The sequence below is a fragment of the Chiloscyllium plagiosum genome, unplaced genomic scaffold (assembly GCF_037043375.1).
Source record: "Chiloscyllium plagiosum isolate Xiang-an unplaced genomic scaffold, Cpla_swu_hap1 HiC_scaffold_19, whole genome shotgun sequence".
NCBI classification, from domain to species: Eukaryota; Metazoa; Chordata; class Chondrichthyes; order Orectolobiformes; family Hemiscylliidae; genus Chiloscyllium; species Chiloscyllium plagiosum.
The window spans coordinates 7,548,912-7,572,613 of NW_028270157.1; the positions used below are offsets into that span (position 1 = coordinate 7,548,912).

General features: G+C 38.9%; 1 protein-coding gene across 4 annotated transcripts in view; it reads right to left on the reverse strand.

Annotated features, from left to right (window-relative positions):
- Positions 1 to 23,702, reverse strand: part of scaf11 (SR-related CTD-associated factor 11) — a 77,233-nt gene that overhangs the window by 39,048 nt on the left and 14,483 nt on the right. For 3 of the 4 annotated variants that reach the window (XM_043708687.2, XM_087997008.1, XM_043708686.2), the window contains exons 3-5: positions 10,758 to 10,927; positions 2,236 to 2,313; positions 1,556 to 1,638 (exon numbers count right to left, since the gene is read on the reverse strand). In XM_043708687.2, the coding sequence (XP_043564622.2) occupies positions 1,556 to 1,638; positions 2,236 to 2,313; positions 10,758 to 10,927 (331 nt within the window). Of the gene's footprint in view, positions 1 to 1,555; positions 1,639 to 2,235; positions 2,317 to 10,757; positions 10,928 to 23,702 lie in introns of those variants that run through there. The other variant, XM_087997009.1, reaches the window with a different exon arrangement.

The following is a 23,702-nucleotide window of genomic DNA, read 5'->3' on the forward strand; positions in this document are numbered from 1 at the left end:
AATCTCTCTCCTCTCACCTTAAAAATGCCCCATGTCTTGAAATCCCCCACCCCAGGAAAAAAGACAACTATCACTAACTATCAATTCCTCATTATTTTATAAACTTCTATCAGATCGCCTCTCAACCTCCTATGCTGCAGTAAAAAAAGTCCCAGCCCATCCAGCCTTTCTTCATAACTGAAACCTTCCATATCTGGCAACATCCTGTTAAATCTCCTCTGAATCTTCTCCTGCTTGATAATATCCCTCCTATAACTGGGCAACCAGAACTGGACACGGTATTCCATGTTTTAAAAGAAGCACTAACTCCCGTAATATTAACTGTTAGACGAACAGTGGCTGACTGCTTTATTCCAGTGGGTTATCAGCAATGTAGAAAGTTGACTGAAGTCTCTGTTACCTGGATCCCAAACATTCAGAATTATCATGCACTGGTATTCGAGATTCAAAAGAGGAATTCTGGATGCTTGGGATATAGATGATGGGGACATTACAGTATTAGTAATTGGAAGTGAATAAGGGATCCACTGACTTATTAAAATTAGTTCAAGACTGACCTGAAGCTTCTCTTATGTACTCACAGTGAGAATTCCCAGATTCAAATGGAAACCTTTGGTTTGCACCACTGGATTCTAAAACACACGCTCATCTTGTGCTGTGACAAATCAAGTTAAGGTCTCCCGGTCACCATGAGCATATCTCATGCAATCAGCAGATTCAGGAACTGACATCTCCTACTTCCCATGTGACAAGTAAGTGGTAAATTATGGTTTTTGGAATCTGATTATGTTACAAACAGTGCCACGCAAAGTGACAAGAATGAAAACATTACCCTGGTCTTTTACAAAGTTAAGTGCGTGAGGACATTAGGGAAAGCCCTAGTTTAGTACACTTCACACACTATGAACAAACTGAAACGGTATCGTTATCAAAGGTTACAGAAGACCCAAAAAATGTTATCTGAAGAAACAGTTAAAATTTGCAAATACACATTACAATATCTACAAAGTACAATCACATCAACACAAGAAAAATGTTCGATGAATATCTAGACACTAATAAAACCTAGTGTCCATTGAAGATTTTACTATTTTAACAATGACAAGGAAGTTGTTGTGTTCCTCAACTTTGATAATATCCTAAGCCACATCAGGCACCATGACTCAGTGGTTAGCCCTCAGTGCCTCTGAGCGCCGGGGACCCGGGTTCAATTCCAGTCTCAGGCGACTGTCTGGGAAGGGTTTGCACATTCTCCCAGTGTCTGCATGGGTTTCCTCCAGGTGCTCTGGTTTCCTCCCACAGTCCAAAGATGTGCAGGTTAGGTGAACTGGCCATGCTAAATTGCCCATAGTGTTCAGGGATGTGTAGTCGAGATGCTTTAGTCAGGGGAAATGCAGAGTAGTAGGGTAGGGGAATGGGTCTGTGTGGGATACTCTTCAGAGGGTTGGTGTGGGCTTGTTAGGCCAAATGGGCTGTTTCTGCATTATTCTATGATAACCTTTCTTGAAGGTTATGTATAAGTTCAACACAACATTTATTTTTTGGCAGTACCTACCCTGCAATACTGTGACAATGCTCTTCATTGCTGCATGGCTGCTGTTCTTGTGAATTTTTACTGAAGCTCTGCTTGATGGGAATCTGAAATGCACAAAAACAGCACAGAAAGTGACACTATATTACAATAGGCTTATTTGTTTTCCTATTCCAGAGTTTGAGGGCAATGTGCTGTATTTTATGTGGCACTATAGTCCCCAGCACCCTGGACCAAAATGTCAGAAGCAGGGGTCACCCATAATCCTGACAGCTGTTCAGCAGCAACTTAATGCTGTGAGCACCGTTTATTCCTTCATAGTGAACCTTCCATCTCTTCCTAAATTAGAGGTCCTACCGGATGGGTCACTGCTGAGACTATAAGCAGCCTGCAATGTTGAGGAGCCTGGACTGATATGGAAGTACAGATCAGGGGATGACGGGGGAGAATGGTGGACTGAAGGTATCAGTGTGATACGGAGCTGCTTCCTTTAGGGCCAGTATGTGGACAGTCTACTAGCTGAATTTTAAGCTCACCCCCTAACCGGCCTTCCAAACTGCTCAGGGAACATAAAGTACAACCCTATAAATCCTTGTGCCTTATTTCAATAGCTATTCATCTGAATTGCCTTATGTCTTGTTTATTTTATATTTAACCTGTATACATTAAGCTAATTAAACTAATAAAAACTATTAATTACATACCTTTACATTACCCTTTATGTTGACTTGTTTGTAAACCAGACTGAAAGGCTTACGGTCTATTGGGCAGCAGTTTCTTTTCTGTGAAAACAGGTACAATTTTGTTTAATTTCTGAGTTACTCATTTTCTATTGAAAATACTAATTATTACATCCAACAAATTACATTATTCATTCACTGGTTGCTAAGTCTTCACTGCAATTGCCCAAACCATGTCATGGAGTGAGGCAAACTCTGAACTCCAAGTTGTGCCACTCGAACGTCAACTTTTCCCATAGAATGCTTGATGAGTCTATGGTCTTCTCCTTTTCCTAATTCTTGTGTTTGTTCTCATGAAAGGGTAGGAAAGGGGAAAAGAGATGTAAAAAAGAAAATGATGTGAACTTATTGCAGAGTCATTCTGCCACAGTGGCGGCCAGCTGGCCCATCAAGTCCATGACAGATCTCTGTACAATAATCAAGTCAATCCTATTCCCCAACTCCACCCCCTACAGCCCTGCAAGTTTAGTCCCCTCTAGTGCATTTCAAATTTCCTTCTGAAATCTGACTGTCTCCACTTCTATCAACCTTGTCGGCAGTGAATTCCAAGTCATTGCCACTCACTGCAGGCAAATGCTATTCTTCACATTTTCTCTGCACCTCTCACCTATCACCTTGTGTTCATACAAAGACTATGGTTGCCAAAAAACTTCTCAAAAGCAACTCCTGGAGATGAATTAATCTAGGTGAAAGCAGTAATTACTTTAAGTACAAGTTCCTACAAGCAATAAGAAGTTAAATAGTAATCCATTTTTGATGGTCAGGGATAGATGAAAATAGAAAAAAAAGTTAATGCTTCTGGAATATAACTCACTGCTGGGAATACTGTCCTTTTGGATGTGAATGGGCAGGTTTGATCAATTCTGCTTGAAGTTCTTCCAATGGTTGATATTTGCTCAGAATTAGAAGTCTAGTTTCACAATGTGCTTGAATAGTTTACTGCAGAGATTTGGCGAGAAGACTCAATTTACTGAATTCAACAATCAGAATAAGAATATTGTTCCCATGCTGATCAGCAAGTCTTCAATTCAATCCAAACTATATTTATTAAGGATAATAGTTGATCAATTATGAATTTGCAAACACATGTAGCAGTATTCAACAATTCTGAGGCATCATATCACTCGATTAACAAAAGACAACATTACATCCAAGAAGCTGACACAATAAGCAGCATAACTAATAATTATCTCCAGTGTGTACCTTTATAACAATGGCATCCAGAAAGAAGTATGCCTTCCAGATCATATGTAACAACATTTGTTAACAGAAGCTGGTAATGAATGACAGAAACAAAATGGCATCACAAATGGCATCAAAATTCAGGGACTGGCAACATACATGGCAAGAGAATTCCACTCCTCATTCACTCACTTTATTGAGAATTTGGATCACATCCAAGTTATCAGCTGAAATAAAATAGGACTATCCCAATCTTTTCACAGAAAGAAAACATGCGATTTTTAAGGCGCAGGCTGAAGACATTGGACAAAATGCCATTTTTAAGTAAGAAATGGCATTCCAATGTTCTTTTTCCTTTTAGCTTTTCTAAGATATAATCCCAGTACAGACCAAATTGTCACACTCAAATAGGAAACACAGCAAAATTTATTGTACGTTCATGCAAGTTATGACTTGTAAATATAAGAATTGGAATTTGTGCATCACTGTAATTCAATGCAAACCTGTTGGCTGGCACTGGTGAAAACAAGTGTGACAAATACAAACATCTCATTTTTCTCACTGTTGTAAAGATTGTCCCAAGACTTTTGGCATAACTTGAAGGATTTCTGTTACAATTTGCGTTTAAAAAGAAAACTTGATCAACTTTTACTCTGAACATTGGATTTTCATCCATACATTGTATGAGAAATGCACAGAAATTTTAGCTGATCCATAAATAAAAATGCATTTATGCTCCACAGCCAACCCATAATTGGGATGCCAAAGAAAAGGCTGAAAAAGCTTACCTGCTGAATTTCTGTCCAGCATTATTCACCAAGACATTTCAGTTTTCACACTGGAACTTAACTGACCTCCTTCCTTCACCCCAGTGTCCCTGCCAATCTCTCAGCCAGAACCCCTGGGGTAAAGAGTAGACATCAGTGGTACAAATACTATAAATCAGGAAATATCAGCACATAGAATATTCTGTGGCACCCAACATTGCCAGCACTTTCACACAAACATAATTTCCCTTAAGAGATTTAATTCATAACATAGATAAGAGCAAAAGAGTTGCCAATGACCAGCATTGCTCACTTCACTTTGTGAATCGAATAAATTAATACTTCAGACATGAAAATCAAAAGTGAGTAGTTTAGATCTTGAGGCACTGGGTAGCCTGTCAAAATATTCTACGAGGCAACAGCAAATATTTCCTGATTTATAGTCCATAAACTGCACCTTTCTCCCTTTATCAAAACAGAACACATTTGATAGGAATACAGCAAGACTATAAGGTAACGTGCAAGCCACTTCAGCTGTCGGTAATAACACGTCTGGGAAAAGTCCTTTATTAATGTTGCAAATATAGCGTACACTAGTTAAATATATGTAACAAAAATAAGTTCACGTTTAAATTCTAAATGCTTCTTGGGCCTTTTCTTAATAATGAGTCTTACTTCACTTGCCTCAAAAGGACTACTCTCAAAATAAAACTAAGAATTGCAGATTATTTAACTTTCTTAGGAAAACTTTGAAAAAATCCATTAGACAAATAACTAAGACCTCAACCATCAACTCATCTTTCTAACAAAATGAATTCCCTCAATAATAACATCCAAATGCTAAAGATTATAAAGTTTCAAACACAAGCTCAACTTGAGTTTCTGCGGTCTTGTGTGCTAGTTTTAAAAACTCTATGATAGAAACAGACTCTACCCACAACCCCATGGAACATTTATCACAATTGGGAGTTTCTGCTAATTTGATTCATTTGCAGGCCTTCAAAGAGGTTTCAAAAATATAACCTGGAACTTTTGAACAAAAGGACACTACCAGCATAGGTTAAGGTTAATACATCTTGAAAGGCTATGACTAAGTTGATTTTTAAACTTAATAAGGAACTCACTAATGTATTCCAATTTAACTGGAAGAGAATTTGGTATATTTTTTAAAGTAATTTTCAGTAATTTAAAATCGCACTCTCACAGGAAATGAACTTCAGTTGCTTTTAAAGCTTTTTTTTGTGATAAATCAATTTTCAGCTTTAGTAGCCAAACTTTACGAAATTAACATTCTTAAATAAAGGAATATTTTTCAAAGCAATGAATTTTTAATATCATATTTTAAAATACTATTCTGGGCAGTTTGTTGTTTAGTGATATGTTGACGAGCTTGAGCAGAAACCTGGGACCGGAGAAAGAGGGCCATACTCTTCAAAACAGGGCAGCTTGCACCAAAATACTTTAAATATTTTTTCACTTAATCATGCCTGGCATATAATTCCAGAATAACCTGATGAACTAAATGTGTAACTATTTAGTTTGAAAATTACTTTACACTCATTTATATTTTCAAATCCCACCCTCCTGACTTGCTTAAAATAAACATTTTGTATTTGTCTTGACCATGTCAATGAATATATTATTTGCATATCTGTTAAGTTTCCCTTCTTATTACCCCTCCAAAACCAAGGTTGCAAAGATAAAATATCGCTATTATTTGCTTACATTTCATCTCCATTTACACTTGACCAGTCTTGATACTATTTCTGCTCTCTTTCCAATATGTGTGTTTTTTATTTAGTGATGAAAACTGAGCACATAACTTTAAATGTACTCTAAATACAGCAGTATGAAAGCTAAGCGTTGTTTTACAACTTTACAATGGTTCTGCAAATGTAATCCCAAAATTCTATTAGCTTTTTAAAAATTATTTTGTTACACATAATGAAAATAATTTTACCATCACTTTGATGCACCTTTCCAAATGACCCTCATGTAAATTAATGCAGAGTTTTGTTTTAAACTGGTTAGCATGGAATACAGGGAGAGCCAGCCACTTAGATACAGAACTGGCTCGAAAGTAGAAGACAGAGGGTGGTGGTGGAACGCTGATTTTCAGACTGGAGGCCTGTGACCAGCGGTGTGCCACAAGGATTGGTGCTGGGTCCACTACTTTTCGTCACTTATATAAATAACTTAGATGTGAACAGAGGAGGTATGGTTAGTAAATTTGCAGATGACACCAAAATAGGAGGTGTAGTGGACAGTGAAGAAGGTTACCTCAGAGTTCAACAGGATCTTGATCAGATGGGCTAATGGGTCGAGGAGTGGCAGATGGAGTTTAATTTAGGTAAATGTGAGGTGCTGCATTTTGAAAAGGCAAATCAGGGCAGGACTTATACATTTAATGGCAAGGTCCAGGGGAGTGACACTGAACAAAGAGACCTTGGAGTGCAGCTTCATAGTTCCTTGAAAGTGCAGTCCCAGGTAGACAGGATAGTGAAGAAGGCAGTTGGTATGCTTGCCTTTATTGGTCAGTGCATTGAGTATAGGAGTTGGGAGTTCATTTGTGGCTGTACAGCTCTTTGGTTATGCGGCTTTTGGAATATACTGCGTACAATTCTGGTCTCTTGTGCCAGAGGAAGGATGTTGTGAAACTTGAAAGGGTTAAGAAAAGATTTACAAGGATGTTGCAAGGGTTGGAGAGTTTGAGCTATAGGGAGAAACTGAATAGGCTGGGGCTATTTTCCATGGAGTGTCAGGAGGCTGAGGGGTGACCTTATAGAGGTTTATAAAATCATGAGCGGCATGGGTAGAGTGAACAGACAAGGACCTTTTTTCCCTGGAATGGGGGACTCCAAAACTAGGGGCATAGGGTTAAAGTCAGAGGGGAAAAATTTTAAAGGAGCAAAGGGGCAACGCTTTCAGGTGGAGGGTGATGTGTGTACGGAATAAACTGCCAAAGCAAGTGGTGGAGGCTGGTACAATTACAACATTTAAAAGGCATCTGGATGGATATATGAATAGAAAGGTTTAGGGTGTAGGTTTGCTCGCTGAGCTGTAGGTTTGATATCCAGACGTTTCATTATCTGGCTAGGTAACATCATCAGTGGCGACCTCCAAGTGAAGCGAATCTGTTGTCTCCTGCTTTCTATTTATATGTTTGTCCCGGATGGGGTTCCTGGGGTTTGTGGTGATGTCATTTCCTGTTCGTTTTCTGAGAGGTTGATAGATGGTATCTAGATCTATGTGTTTGTTTATGGCATTGTGGTTGGAATGCCAGGCCTCTGGAAAGGTTTGAGGAATATGGGCCAAATGCTGGCAAATGGGTCAAGATTAATTTAAGTATCTGGTCGGCATGGACAAGTTGGACCAAAGGGTGTGTTTCCATGCTGTATACCTCTAGGACTTCATAGCTAGTGGTCAAAAACCTAGATTTTTTAATATTTAATCTAAATCTATAAAATCTTTGTTAAACCTTGTCTTTTCAATAAGTTACCTCATTGAATAGTTTGCATAACTTAACCCTTTTAAATATTAAACTATTTCTCCAATTAGATTCTAGTGTGATTTTGATTAATTGTCTTTTTAATGCTTATTTTCATTTTATTGTTATTAAGAATTTTGCACATTTAAATTCTAGAGCCAGATTTTGCTGGAGTGAGAATCGCATGGCATTAAATATTTTTCTGCATTAATTTCATAATTTCTTTGGGCTATTAATTACTGAAAGTGTGATGATAATGGAGAAAAAAACTAAGTGCATCACCTTAACCAACAAGATTTTTAAGGTCTGAAAAGGAAGTGGGAACAACGTAGGAGAGTGAAATTGTGTGTGAATTAGAGTCAAATCAGGTAGACAGGAAGTAAAGAAAGGATAAGCAAGATTGCACTGAAAGAAAACAAGTGTTTTCAAAATCGCAAGGAATAAAATGCAGTATTTTAACTGGTTCCAATTCTGGATCATAGAGACTGACATTGTATTAACTAAGATGCTTGTTAAATTATTAGATGCAAACTTCTGTCTAGCTTTTAAGGGCTATAAATGCACAAGCTCATTGGTATGCAGCAGGAGGCCATTTAGCTCCTTCATCCAATCAATGAGATATTGGCTGATCAATGGTCCAACTCCATTTAACTGTCATTTATTTTCCCTTAATATCTTTGGTTAACAAATATTTATTTTAAAATTTACAATTTATCAAGCATTTGTTGCCATGTGTGGAAGAGTGTTCAAAACTTTGTTGATTTTTTGCATGTAGAACTTCACTCCTGAAAGAACTGTCCTAAATTTTAGACTATATTCCTTGTTCCACAATCCATAACCAGCCAAAACAGTCTCTATCTATCCTTAATATCTTAAAAGTTTCAACAAATCTTCTCCAAAATCTCAGTTTCGACTGTATTGAACCAAAATATTTAAATTCCAGGGAATACAATAATGGTCTGTACAACTCACACAGACATTTAAGACTTCGATGCAGAGTAAACAGAATAGAAATCTAAATTCAGCAGCAGGTTCTGGAGCTTTGTAACTCAAGGTACATCTCTTAAAACTCTGATTTTTTAAAAATATATTGTACTCATTGGATGTGTCCATCACTAGCTAGGCCAGTATTTACTGCCACCTCCTAATTGCTCTCGATAAGATCGTTGTGAGCCTTGATGGTGATGTCTTGAACGATGATAGTCGATGTGATAATAAGTAGACCTGCAATACTATGAGGAAAGGAGTTTCAGGATTTTGACTTGGTGACAGTGAAGGAACAGTAACATATTTCTAACCTAATATGGTGTGTGCGCTTGGATGGATAACATCCAAGGAGCAAGACGAGACCATTCAGCCCTTCCACCCTGCTCTACCATTCAATACAATCATGGCTGATCCTTTATCTCAGTGCCATATTTTTGGTTTTTTTCCCCATACTGCCTGATGCATCTAAAATCTAAAAAAAAATTTCCTGCTTGAATATATTCAGTGACTTGGCTTTCACAGCTTCTGCAGTCGTGAATGCTACAGGTTGACTATCTGACGAACAAAGAAACTTTTCCTCATCTTCATCCTAAATAGTTTATCCAATATCCTTAGACCATGACACCTGGTTCTAGACTTCCCCAGCTGGGGAAAATATCCTCCCTGACTAGGCATAGAGTCAGAGAGATGTACGGCACTGCAACAGACCCTGCGGTCCAACTTGTCCATGCCGACCAGATATCCCAACCCAATCTTGTCCCACCTGCTAGCACCCAGCCCTTTTCACTCCAAACCATTCCTATTCATATACCCATCCAGATGCCTTTTAAATGTTGCAATGTATTAACCTCGACCACTTCCTCTGGCAGCTCATTCCACATACGTACCACCCTCTGTTTGAAAACATTGCCCCTTAGGTCTCTTCTATATCTTTCCCTTCTCACCCTAAACCTATGCCCTCTAGTTTTGATTCCCCCACCCCGGGGAAAAGACTTTGTCTATTTATCCTATCCGTGCCTGCCCCTCATGATTTTATTAACCTCAGCCTTCGACGCTCCAAGGAAAACAGCCCTGGCCGATTCAACCTCTCCCTACAGCTCAAATCCTCCAAGCTTGGCAACATCCTTCTAAATCTTTTCTTAGCCCTTTCAAGTTTCACAACATCTTTCCGAAAGGAAGGAAAGATGTTGTGAGACGTGTCCTGTTAGAATTTTATGCATTTTAATCATATCCTCTTTCATCATTCTAAACTCTAATGAATAGATATTTGCAAGTGATTGAGTTTCCATCTATTTCCTACTCTTGACCTTCTAAGTGATAGAGGCTGTGGCTTGGAAGACACTGATGGAGGAGGCTTGGTGAATTGTTGCAGTTCATTGCGTAGGTGATTTGCACTGCTGCCACGATGTGTCAGTGCTGAAGGCGATACATAGGCTGCTTCATCCTGCATGGTGTTGAGCTTCGAGTGCTACTGGAGCTGCACTCACCTCAGCAAGTGGAGTGTATTCGACCACACTCCTGACTTGAGCCTTGTCGATGATGGCAGGCTTTGAGGAGTCAGGGCACAAATAATTTGCAGCAAGATTCCCTGGCTACTGACCTGGTCATGAAGCCATAGTAGATTTGTCACTTGTAAATTAATAAAGCATATGCTGCATAAATATCATTATTATCCCAAAACGATTTGGCCCTTTATGAGTTATATTCAAGTAGCCACATAATGTTGGATCGCCAGTGTCTTGTACAAAATGTGAGCACTCATAAAATGTCAAAACTTAGAGAAAACATCTCCCTTTTTCACTCTTCTTCCTCCCCTACTCCCAATGTCCACAACAATCTATGCCTCCATCTGAGCATATCTTTTGAGCACTGGTGCTTGTTTGGTTCAATTGTTTCATTTCACAGATTTAATTCATCAATTAATTTTATAACAACACTCATTTTATGCAATCAGATTAGCTTCACTGTATTCATTGCTGTGATATTTTCAATTCACTTCCAAATATAAACTTTTAAAAATATGTATTTATATACAATTTAATTGTAGGTTAACATTTTCTTACTTCAGCCCAAGCAAGAATGCATCTCAGGCAAAAAATGTGACAGCAGCTCTCAGGAACAGCTACTTCTTGGTCCACAAAGTGGTTGAGGCAGATAGGACACCAATCAACTTGATCAGTTGTTGTTGCAGCCAAAACCCCATTATCAGCACATTCTTGTTCACCTTCTCCACCTGTTAACAGAATCAGGAAAAACGTCTCAAAGAGCACTAACTCATAAGGTCAAAGTTGACAATAGTCAACCATAATGAGACTATTAAAAAAAAGTTGAACATTAATTTATGTTATGAATTTAACTGAACTCGTCACCTTAAAGCATGGTCAATAATATAAATTATAGAAATACAATTACTATAGTGCTTGACAGTGGTTGACATAATTCATTCAGCTGTACACCTTTAATATTGAAAATAGTTAAAAAATCTTTATTTTCCAGGTGTTACAAAATTAACACTTTTGTTTCTCACATTTTATTTTTCTATCTTTTACAGTTATTCACAATATCTGCCAAACTGAAATTTCACCACATGCCCTATGCTTAGAATCATACAATGCAGAAGCCCTTTGGCCAATCAAGTCTGTACTGCCAAAAGTACACTACTACTTTTGCCAGTCTCTTTTTCCTACGCCTGGCCCACAGCCTTGAATGTTGGGATACTTCACATGTTCATCCAAATACTTTTTAAAAGATTGGGGTTTCCACTTCAACTACCCTCTTAGGCAGTGCATTCCAGACCATTACCACCTTCGTTTGAGGAAGCTGTCCCTCAAATGCCCTCGTAAACCTCCTGCCTTTCACTTTAAAATTACATCCCTTAGCATTTGATGCTTCAACTGATAGGAAACAGCTGCTTTCTACCCATCCTATCCATATACCTCATAATCTTACACACCTCTATCAGGACCCCCTCAATGTTTTTTGCTCATCTAGGTGAAAGTGAGGACTGCAGATGCTGGAGATTAGAGTCAAGAGTGTGGTGCTGGAAATGCACAGCAGGTCGGGCAGCATCCGAGGAGCAGGAAAATTGACATTTTGGGCAAAAGCCCTTCATCAGGAATCCTGATGAAGGGCTTTTGCCCAAAACACCAATTTTCCTGCTCCTCGGATGCTGTCCAACCTGCTGTGCTCTTCCAGCACCACACTCTTGACACTTAACTTATCCAGCCTGTATTCATTGCTGAAATGCTCCATCCCAAGCAATATCCAGGTGAATCGCAGAAGCACCCCCTCCAGTGAAATCGCATCCTTCCTGTAGTGTGGTGACCAGTACTACATGCAGTGCTCTAGCTTTGGCTTAACCAAAGCTCTGTACAACTCAAACACAATTTCCCTGCTTTTAGAATCTATGTCACAACTGATAAAGCCAAGTGCCCAATGTACGTTTTAACTACCGTATTAAGCATATCCACCTTTCAGGGTGGACTAGCACTCCAAGATCCTTCTGAGCTTCCCAGTGTTCTGCCATTCATCCAGGATTTCCTCCTCTTGTTCCTTTTTCCAAAGTGCATCATCTCATACTTATCAGGGTTAAATTCCACCTGCCACCAATGTGCCCATCTGATCAATGCGTTTGATATCCTTCTGTAATCTAACACCATCCTCCTCACTGTCAACCACGCAGCCAGTCTGTCATTCACAAACTTATTTATCGTCTCCTCATCCCATCCCAATATTTTAATCTACATCATTTACGAATGTCACAAACAGTAAGGAATCCAGAACTGACCAGCTCCTGTGGTATGCTGAGCTCCAGTCACAATAACAGCATTCTACAGTCTTTATCAGTTTCCCATATCGCGCCTTGTCAAAGGCCTTGCTTAAATCCATATAAACTACATCAACTGCCATACCCTCATCCAAATGCTTGGAGGTTAATTTTTTAAATAAGATATTTGAGAAGCAAATCGCTAAAGTAATTTGTAATACCTCATTTGCAATATGCCCAGCGCAATAATATGTACTCAAGTGGATAAAACCTAACACTTGAGTGCATGGAAAGGATACATAATTATAGTGTTCATAGCTAGTTATCAGGCTTTTAGGTTTTTGCTTTTTTTTCCAAAACACTATTCATTCTTTTGCTACTTTTATACTTTCAAATGCTTTTACCAGAAACTGTCTTTGAGAGACCTTTGTGAAGCCTCAAGATCAACATTTAAATGAGCTTGCATTAATGCACACTGATCACACATTGCTTGTACTAACAGACCTGATCTGATTTATAAATGTGCAAACCACCTGTTATCTCTGTTACTTCCACAGTACCAGATGCATTCTAAAATAATTCCACACACATGCCACAGTTTTCAATCAGAAAGAACCCTTTTTAAACCAAGAACAACAAACTTTCCCAATTTCCATCAACACTGTAATAGATTAGCTGCATTGAAGGGGTTGGATTCAGGCACACCTTCTGCTACAATCAAAGTAATATAGGCACAGCTTTAATACAAGTGTTCACAACAACATATAAATTCTCACGGTCCCAGACAATAGCTCACAAAGTTCGCCAAATTCAAAGTCACAGGAGGCCTATATGCGAACCTGCTATTTGACAGTTTTACATACAGCTCAAATAAGTATTTGGCACAAGACAGAAATAGTACAAAAGATTAAATTTTACTATATGAAACATAATGTAGACATCAGCTAAAGGTTATTCATTAACCTTCCTGTTGTAGCAGCTATAATTCATTTGAAAGCAGAATCAACTTGAAAGCCAATTAGATGATTCAGTAGTTTATACAAGGTTTGGTTAAGATTCTTTAGATCAGTTAAGATCCATTCTAAAATTTGAATGAGTCTGTGAATCAAAAGTGTTTATAAAAGTACCTTTCTGAACTGAAGGAAGTTGCTTTCTCTGCAGCTTAATGTGGTTGGTCCTCTCCTCACCTGTTACAGATGCACATCATAATTTCAAGTCTATTTCTCTCTAATAGCAGACCCTCACGGTGACAACTATAAACAAATGTATCATTCACATTATTTTCTTTTCTGGAGTGATTTTAGACTGTATGATATACCAGCCTTAGTACAGCATCAGTGCAGCAAATATACAATTATTTTGATGGTTTAGCTATTGATATACAGCGATACAGATCAATGAATTACATGGAGAATAATGGAGAAGTAGCATGATTGGCAGCAGCAATGCTACTAAAATGCTGGTTAACTGGAGATGCAGTAAAGCTCGGCGATTCATAAAATCACTTACCTACGCAAACTATTCTGTGCACTGTCTCGCACATATGACTGCTTATCTGGGATTTCCAGAAGCTAGAAACATAGCCGATATGAGAAGTTAAAAATCACACAACACCAGGTTATATAACCTGGTGTTGTGTGATTTTTAACTTTGTACACCCCTGTCCAACACCGGCATCTCCAAATCACGATATGAGAAGAGATTTGATAATTCACTTGTGAAGTTGGATCCTGGCACACCCAAGAGTAAAGTGACAGTAATAACCCTGTTTTCAGCCAGACCTAACACATTTATTGATCTGTGGGCGTGCAGATATAATATTGTATTAATGCTGTGAGATTTGAAGGTGTATCAGTTAGTTTAAACCTCAAAGTATTAGCACTTGTATATGTAATGGATGATTTAATAGTAACTTGTAAATCTGTTCTAGCTTTGAGAAAGAAATTAATGGAGAATTCTTGAGCAGGACTCTGAAAAGGAATTGGAAAAGCTTCAACTTGAGGAAAAGGAAAGAAATGAAAATAAAGGAGTGATGAGTTCTCTGAATGGACAACACTGGCCACTGATGTTGAAGAGCTGGACAGATATCGAAGGTTCTGGTTGGCATGGACGGGTTGGACCAAAGGGTCTGTTTCCATGCTGTACATCTCTATGACTCTGTGTCAGTGGGGCCACGAGAAGCTAAATAACCACCCTAGGGATTTCACTCACAAAGAGGATAATTATTTTCTCCAACAGAAAATCTTCATTTGTCATATAAAGTTTACATTTCCATAATTATGGTAAAAAACCCTATCAAATTGACTCCTATTATAAGACATGCTTGATGTTTGTGATATTTGCTGAGAATGCATCCCCTGGAAATACTGGAACTTTACTACACATAAATACACACAGATTCCACAGCGAGCATGCATGTCACATCTGAATTGTGACCTCAAAGTGCATCAAACGTAAGAGAAAGAAAGAATCACTTCATGCCAGTTTCACCCAATGTACAGCAATCAATTTACCCACCAATCTGCAATTGGAATATTTAAAATTTGGAGCTAATAAGTAAATTCGAACTGAAATACGCTTCCCTCTCAATGAATTCCTAGATAAAGACACTGTATTGAACAGCATTAATTGATAGAGATCAGCAACAATCTTGCTCAAACAGTGCTCTGTGCAGGCCGAGCACACCTACTGCATAACTGAAGTTAGATCATTCAGTCGAAAAGCTAATATTCCCTGAAGTGATTGTTCAGTACATGTTAGCTACTGCAATTAAAGTTACAGACACGCCCAGAGACAACAGAAGCCTGGTAATATTGTCAAAGAATAAAGGTCTGTTCTACAGAACCTTTCAAATGACCTTTAATGGAGAACATACATTCAGTGATACCCTGAATCTGAACTCTGAACCACTGTTATACATGAGCTCCAAAACTTGTGATCTGAAGTACAATGAAGATTAACTGTCACTCTATACTGAGGTAGCTCACTGGAAATTAAGACCTGCTTTTCCCATAGTCAACATAGAAGTTAAAAATTGTTATCAAGTTACACAAAGGTTTGGTATGCTGCCTTCAATGGTCAGTGTATTGGGTATAGAAGTTGGGAGATCATGTTGTGGCTGTACAGGGTATTGGTTAGACCACTTTTAAGAATGTTGAGGGCAGTTCTGGTCTCCCTGCTGTACGAAGGATGTTGTGAAACGTAGAAGGGCTCAGAAAAGATTTACAAGGATGTTTCCAAGGTTGGGGGGTTTGAGTTATAGGGAAGGGCTGAATAGACGGAGGCTATTTTTCCTGGAGCGTGAGAGGCTAAGGGTTGACCTTATACAAGCAGATAAAATCATGAAGGGCAATGGAAAAGGTGAATAGACATGGTTTTTTCCCTGGGTTGGGAGAGTTCTAAACTAGAGGGCACAGATTTAACGTGAGAGGGAAAAGATTTAAAAGGACCTAAGGGTCAACCTTTTCCACACCGAGGGTGGTACATGTATGGAATGAGCTGCCAGAGTAAATGGTGAAGGCTGATACAATTACAATATTTAAAAGGCATCTGAATAGGTATATGAATAGAAAGGGTTCAGAAGGATATGGGCCAAATGGGATGAGATATATTTAAGATATCTGGTCGGGATGAATAAGTTGGACCAGAAGGTCTGTTTCCATGCTGTACATCTCTAAGACTCAATGATTCCCCAATTTACCTGTCAAGTTCCCCAATTTAGACCTAGGCAAACAGAGATTCTCAATAGAGGTAAATGAGAATGAACTGTTGCTAAATGACATCACTGGTTAAAACTCTAACCCCTTAGTTTTTATAAAACTCCGTACAAACATATAGACAAAAACATAAACTTGCACTTTGGGTGGAAAGAAAAATCTGGGAAGGTAGTTCTCCCACAATATTCTTAAAAAGTGGCCTAACCAATACCCTGTTCGGCCACATGATCTGCCAACTCCCATACCCAATGCACTGACCATTGAAGGCAGCATACCAAACCTTTGTGTAACTTGATAATGGCCATTGGTGCATTAAGGTAATCCTCTTGCTTGCTAACACTTGCTGCTTTTCAATCTCTCTTCTCCAGGTATTTTACACCTTCTTGCAAGAAGCACAGAGATGGCAAGTTGAGAAGATTTGTAGCTCAGGTTTGAAGTTTTGGATGTAAGTTTGCTCGCTGAGCTGAAAGGTTCATTTCCAGACGTTTCGTTACCCTACAAGGTAAGGGCTTCAGTGGGCTTCATGCGAAACAATGCTGAAAATTCCTGCTTTCTATTTATATGTTTGAGTTGGTGATGTCATTTTCTGTTGTGATGAAGTCACTTCCTGTTCCTTTTCTCAGGGGGTGGTAGATGGGGTCTAACTCAATGTGCTTGTTGATAGAGTTCCAGTTGGAATACCATGCTTCTAGGAATTCTCGCGTGTGTCTTTATTTGGCTTGTCCTAGAGCACAGAGATGATTTGTTCATAAATTATAAAGTTTCTGACTTGCTAATTAAAAGGAAAAGCTTACAGCAACTGGTGAAGGCAAATAAACTGACTTTCTTCAGGCATTTCCAACTGCAGAATGAAACACTGCCTTCCCTTCCAGAGATCTGAAGGCTTTTGGTAATATCGTTCACACTCACAAGCTGTTAAGCTACCCAGGAACAAACCATGTCGTTGTTGACAGGTAGATGGTATTTGCCATCAACATAACTCCAGAAACCTATCAGCTACTTGTTACCAGCCAAATGTTACCAACCTCTATCACCAGACTATCTGAAAGCAGCCTCTCTCACTGACTGAACAAAGTAGGAGTGCAGACACCTTAAGATGTGTTTTAGAAACTTATTTTTAATAAAGGGCAGCAATCTCTTCTACAATCCTTGGCTTTTAAATAGTCCTTTTCCCATTTCAGACCACAATCAAACATACAGGAAAAATAAAGATATTTCATTGTCATAGTATTAATAGTTAATTTGCTCTATCTTTTTTAAGGATTTGTTTTTAATTGCACAGGAGGAAATGGAGAAGATTTGCTGAGCTGGCTCCTGAGATTAGGAAAGATTAAGCATTTAGGTATATTTTCTTTTAAATTCCAAAAGAGTGAGAGGTGATCTTAGAGAAACATTAGATTCTGAGGAGCTTGACAGGATTAGCTCTGAGAAAGTGTTTCCCCTTGTAGGAGATTCTAGAACGAGAGACACGGTTTCAGAATATGTGATCATCCATTGAAGTCAAATGAGGAATTTCATCTCTTGCTGAATATATGGAATTCTCTACATCATAAGACCCAAGAGGTTTAATCATTGAATATATTCAAAGCCGATATAAACAAATATTTCAACTACAGGAGTCAGGGATTATGGGGAACAGACAGAAAAGTAGACAGAGGTCAAAATCAGTTTAGTCATGATCTTATTCAATGGTGGAGTACATTTGAGGGGCTGTATTACCAATTCCTGCTCTTGCTTATGTTCTAAACACAATTCAACTACTGATTTTAGCTAGTTTGTTTTAAAGGGAAAGAGCTTAATCCATTGTATTCTGTTCCGAATTTCTTTTTACTACGTTGCAAACTGGCAAAATAAAGTTTCCATTTGTTTTATTTCAAAAATCACATTTAAATTTAGATTGCGACCAGCATAAAGAAGCAGGAAGCAAATACAATATTAGGTGTTGCTTGTTTGGGTACTATTACCTTTCCAAGAAAACATTAAGATTTTTACTGAGTTTTGTGAAGGTTTGTAACTCAGGTTGAGGATCTGGATGTACGTTTTCTCACTGAGCTGGATGGTTCGTTTTCAGAAATTTGGTCACCCGACTAGGTAGCTTCACCGGAGGCTCACTGATGATGTTACCTAATACGGTGACGAAATATCTGAAAATGAACCTTCCAGCTCAGCGAGCAAACTTACATCCATTAAGATTGGTTTTTAACCCCTCTTAGAATTGCATAAGATTGTAAACTGGCAATGTGAGACCCTTATTCAAAATGGGAGACAAAAACAAAAGCAGGTAATTATAGGCCATTAAGACTAATGTCGGTCATCTGGAAAATTTTATAAAGTCTTTAGAAAGACAATATAATCAGGCAGAATCAGCAGGGTTCATGAAGGGGAAATCATGCCTGACAGATGCATTATAGTTCTTTGAGATGATAACAAGCAGGGCAGAGAAAGTGGAAGGAGTAAATTATAATATATTTGGATTTCCAAACGGCATTTGATAAAAGATAACACAAATAAGGCTACTTAATAAGATAAGAGACTGTGGTATTGGGGTTTGTAAGTTAGCATGTTCAGAGGATTGGATAACTTATAGAAGACAGAGTTGTGGTTAAGGGGATATTTTCAGGATGGCAATGTAAAACTAGTTGAGTGCCACAGGGATCAGTGCTGGGACCACAATTATTTACAATATAAATTAATGACTAGGATGGCACTAGCTTTGCAGATTACACAAAAATAATTGGAAATCAAGTAATGAGGATGATATGAGAAGTCTATTGAAGGATGAAGACTGCCACAGATCCGCCTATCTGACCAATCCTTTTATATCCACCTATTACCTAAGACATTCCTCTTCACTGTCAACTTCCACCCAATCTTTGGAGTCCACAAACCTCCTTATCACCCTCAACCCCCTATTCCCCCCGCCCCCCACATTCTCATCAATTAGGAATAAACAGTAAACAACTCAGCAGTAATCTCTGCATTATGGCACTGCACACTTGGCTCCAGTCACATAAACAACTTTCTGCCACCACCCTCTGTCTCCTGCCACTGGTTAACTGAGAGGCAAAACTTGACAGATGGAAAATAATTGGGAAATATGAGGTTATGCACTTTGGCAGGAAGAACAGAGATGATTATTATTTAAATGGGGAAGTTTGCAAAAAGCTGCAGCAGAGGGATTTGGGAGGTTTTTTTGCATGAATTGTAAAAAAGCAAGCAGACTAGTTCAGTAGGCAATAGGGAAGGCAAATGCAGTATATGCCTTTATTTCAATGGGAACGGAGTATAAAAATTAGAAGGCCTTGCTGAAACTACACAAGACACAAAATGGAATTTCCTTTGATTCCAGCAAAGTTCCTCATGGGAAATTGATAAAGAAGGTGGTAAAAGCTCATGGGTCCAAGATAACTTGGCAAGTTAGAGCCAAAACTGGCTTAGTGGCAGAAGACAGAGGATGGTGGTAGAAAGCTGCTTATGTGATTGGAGCCTAGTGTGCATTGGCATACTGCAGAGATTACTGCTGGGTTGCTTACTGTTTATTCCTAATTGATGTAGATGAGAATGGGGGGGGTGGGGGAGGTTGAGGGTGATAAGGAGGTTTGTGGACGTCAAAAATTGGCTGGGGGTTGACAATAAAAAGGAATGTCTTAGGTAATAGGTGGATATAAAAGTATTGGTTAGATAGGCAGATGAGTGGCAGATGGAATTTAACCCTGATAATTGCCAGGTGACATACTTTGGAAGAAGGAATAAGACATTGGAGTACTCAATGAATGGCAGGACACTAAGAAGCTCAGAGAATGAGAAGGATCTTGGGGTATTTGTCCACAGATCTCTGAAGCTGACGAAGCAGGTTAAAAGGTTAGTTAAAGCAGCATATTCGATGCATGCCTTTATCAGTCAAGGCATAGATTATAAGAGCAGGGAGGTTATGTTGGAAATATACAGAACTTTGGGTTAGTCCACAGCTGGAGTAATGTGCGCAGTTCTGGTCACCGCACTATAGGAAGGATGTGATTGCACTGGAGGAGGTGCTGAGGAGATTCACCAGGATGGAACATTTCAGTTGTGAAGAGAGGCTAGTAAGCTTGTGCTGCTTTCTTTGGAGAAGAGAATTTTGAGTGGGTCCTGATCGAGCTGGATAAAATTATGTGGGGCACAGACAGGGTGAATAGAATGCAGCTGTTCCCCTTAGTCAAAAGGTCAAATAAAAGGGGACGTAATTTTAAAGTGAAAGGCAGGAGGTTTAGAGGGGATCTGAGAAAATGTGTTTTCATCCAAAGGGCCATAGGGGTCTCAAATGCGCTTTCTGGAGGGTAGTTGAGGTGGGTAAACTCACAACATTTAAAATGTACTTGGACAAATATGTGAAGTGTCATAACATTCAGGATTACGGTCTTAGTGCAAGAAAGTGAGACTTATGTGCACACTCACATATTTTTAACAGTACAGACTCAATAGACCGAAGAGCTTCTTCTGTATGGTATGATTCGAAGACACTGGTCATACTACAACTGGAATACTGTGAACAATTCTGGGACCCTTTGCTAAGGAAAAGATATACTGGCAGCAGTCCAGATAAGGTTGGTTGATCTGAGCTATCAGGTTGAGCTTATGTTCATTGGAGTTTAGGAGAATAACAGGTGACATATTACAACATACAAAATTCTTAGAGGTCTTGATAAGGTGCAGGATGCAGAGAGGATGTCCTTCCCACAGAAAAGTCAAGAAATCAAGCGCAGAATCTCAAGAATAAGGAGCTACCCATTTAAGGCAGAGAGGAGGAGGATTTCTTTTTCCTCTCAGGGTGTACTGAACTTGTGGAATTCTTTACCGCAGAAAGCTGTTGATGCTGGGCTATTAAGTAGATTAAAGGTTGACATAGACAGATTTCTATTCATCAAGGGAATCAAGGGTGACAGAGATGAGGTAAGAAAGTAGCATGGAGCAATATCAGAACAGCCACGATTATAGTGAATGGTGGAACAGATTCAATGGGCCAAATGGCCTACTTCTGCTTTTAATGTCTTATGGCTCCGTGACACATTAGATCAGAGAAGTTGTAAGTGATTCTAACTTGATAATGAGTCACCCAGATAATCTAAGGAGAATGGAAACTATGGTAGCTTTCAGAGATGGCAACTGCAAATGTTCAAATTGACATGATACGGGATTCAAAAACAAGATTAGGAGATATATTCAATAACCTATGTATTTAGTGGCTTGAGTACTTTGTATACATGCCACAGTTACATCTGTTAACTCTCCCATCCCACATCATCAGCAATACCCTGACTCTTCATGAAGCAGCATCTACTCTGATACATTATATATATATAAAATGCCTCAGAGGATTTGCTAATATTACTTTTAAAAATGACTGATTTTGAGGACGTTAAAGCTTACCTACAATAACTAGAGACATTTACTTCAGTGTCACCCAATTAGAGTCATAGAGCACAGAAACAGACCCTTCGGTCCAACTTGCCCATGCCTACCAGATATCCTAATCTAGTCTAGTCCAATTTGCCAGCACTTGGCCCGTATCCATCTAAATCCTTCCTATTTATATATCAATCCAGATGCCTTTTAAATGTTGCAATTGTACTAGTCTCCACCATTCCATACACGCACCATCCATTGCCTGAGAAAGTTGCCCCTTAGGTCCCTTTTATATCTTTCCCCTCCCATCCTAAACCTAACCCCTCTAGTTCTAGACTCCCTCACGCCAGGGAAAAGATCTTGTCTGTTTATCCTATCCATGCCCCTTATGATTTTTATAAGGTCACCCCTCAGCCTCCGACGCTCCAGGGAAAACAACACCAGCCTATTCAGCCGCTCCCTACTAAAGATCAAATCCTCCAACCCTGGCAATATCCTTGAAAGGGTTCAGAAAAGATTTACAAGTTTCACAACATCCTTCCAAAAGGGAGGAGACCAGAATTGCATGAAATATTCTAACAGTGGCCTAACCCATGTCCTGTACAGCCGCAACATGACCTCCCAACTTCTATACTTAATGCTCTGACCAATAAAGGAAAGCATACCAAGCGCCTTCTTCACTCTATCTACCTGCGACTCCACTTTCAAGGAATAATGAACCGGCACTCCAAAGTCTCTTTGTTCAGCAACACTCCCCAGGATCTTACCATTAAGTGTATAAGTCCTGCTAAGATTTGCTTTTGCAAAATGCAGCACCTTGCGTTTATCTAAATTAAATTGCATCTGCCACTCTTCAGTGCATTGGCCCATCTGATCAAGATCCCATTGTACTCTGACGTAACCTTATTTGCTGTCCACTCCACCTCCAATTTTGGTCTCACCTGCAAACTTACTAACTATACCTCTTATGTTCACATCCAGATCGTTTATGTAAATGGCAAAAGGCAGTGGATCCAGCACCAATCCTTACGGCACTCCACTGGCCACAGGCCTCCAGTCTGAAAAAGCAACCCTCCACCAACACCCTCTGTCATCTACCTTTGAGCCAGTTCTATATCCAAATGGTTAGTTCTCCCTATATTCCATGACGCTTAACCTTGCCAACCAGTCCATCATGAGAAATCTTGTTGAATGCCTTACCGAAATCCATACAGATCACATCCTCCGTTCTGCCCTCAACCCTCTTTATTCGTCCTTCAAAAAAAAACTCAAATTACGTTCAATTGGCAGACTTTAAAGATACAATGATGAACAATCAGGATTTTTGTTTTATTTAACTTATTTTCCTAATCAATCTGTACTGAGATGTTATTAAACACTTCAAACATCTGGGACTTTAACTTGGGCCTCCTGGTCCAAGGGTAGGGATGCTACCTCTGTGTCACAAGAGGGCCCCACAACCAGGATTAAAAAATACACCTAAGATTAGTCGAGTACTAAGCAATCTTCATCCCAAATGACTTGCAATTTAATTAGAAAAAAAGTCAAAAGACCAATATGATAAGAAGACAGAGAAGTCGAGAGACAGCTGAAGAAAAAGCATAATGCAGACAAAACATTAAAGTCCTTAAACAAGGTAAGAGAATAAATAGGGGACCTAAAAAATGGGAATGCAAACAAAACCATGGACGAGACAAGGTATCATCTTTTTAATATTGTAAATTATTTCTTCCTTTAAGAATTCATTAGAGAAGTAATGGATGTGTCTTCTGAAAACAACAATATTCTAAGTAAAATTAATAAGATGTAAATGACATGGAAATTCTAAACAAACTAAAAGATCAACAATTAAATCCCACGGGACAGACCAACAAGACACAAAGCGATGATATTCATGAGCTACCATGTTTCACTGAAAAATAATCAGAAATAGGCAGATTTTAAAAAGACCTGCTTATCAAAAGGATAACAAAAAAGATCCAAACAACCATGTATGCAAGGTAAAATAATAGAACTGATCATGCACATGCTTGAGATTTAGCCAGAATACAATAACCTAGATTCAGCACCTAATAGAAATTTAGAAAGGTAACATTGCTTGATCAAACTCCTTCAGCTTTTTGATTATGTGGCATTGCAGGCAG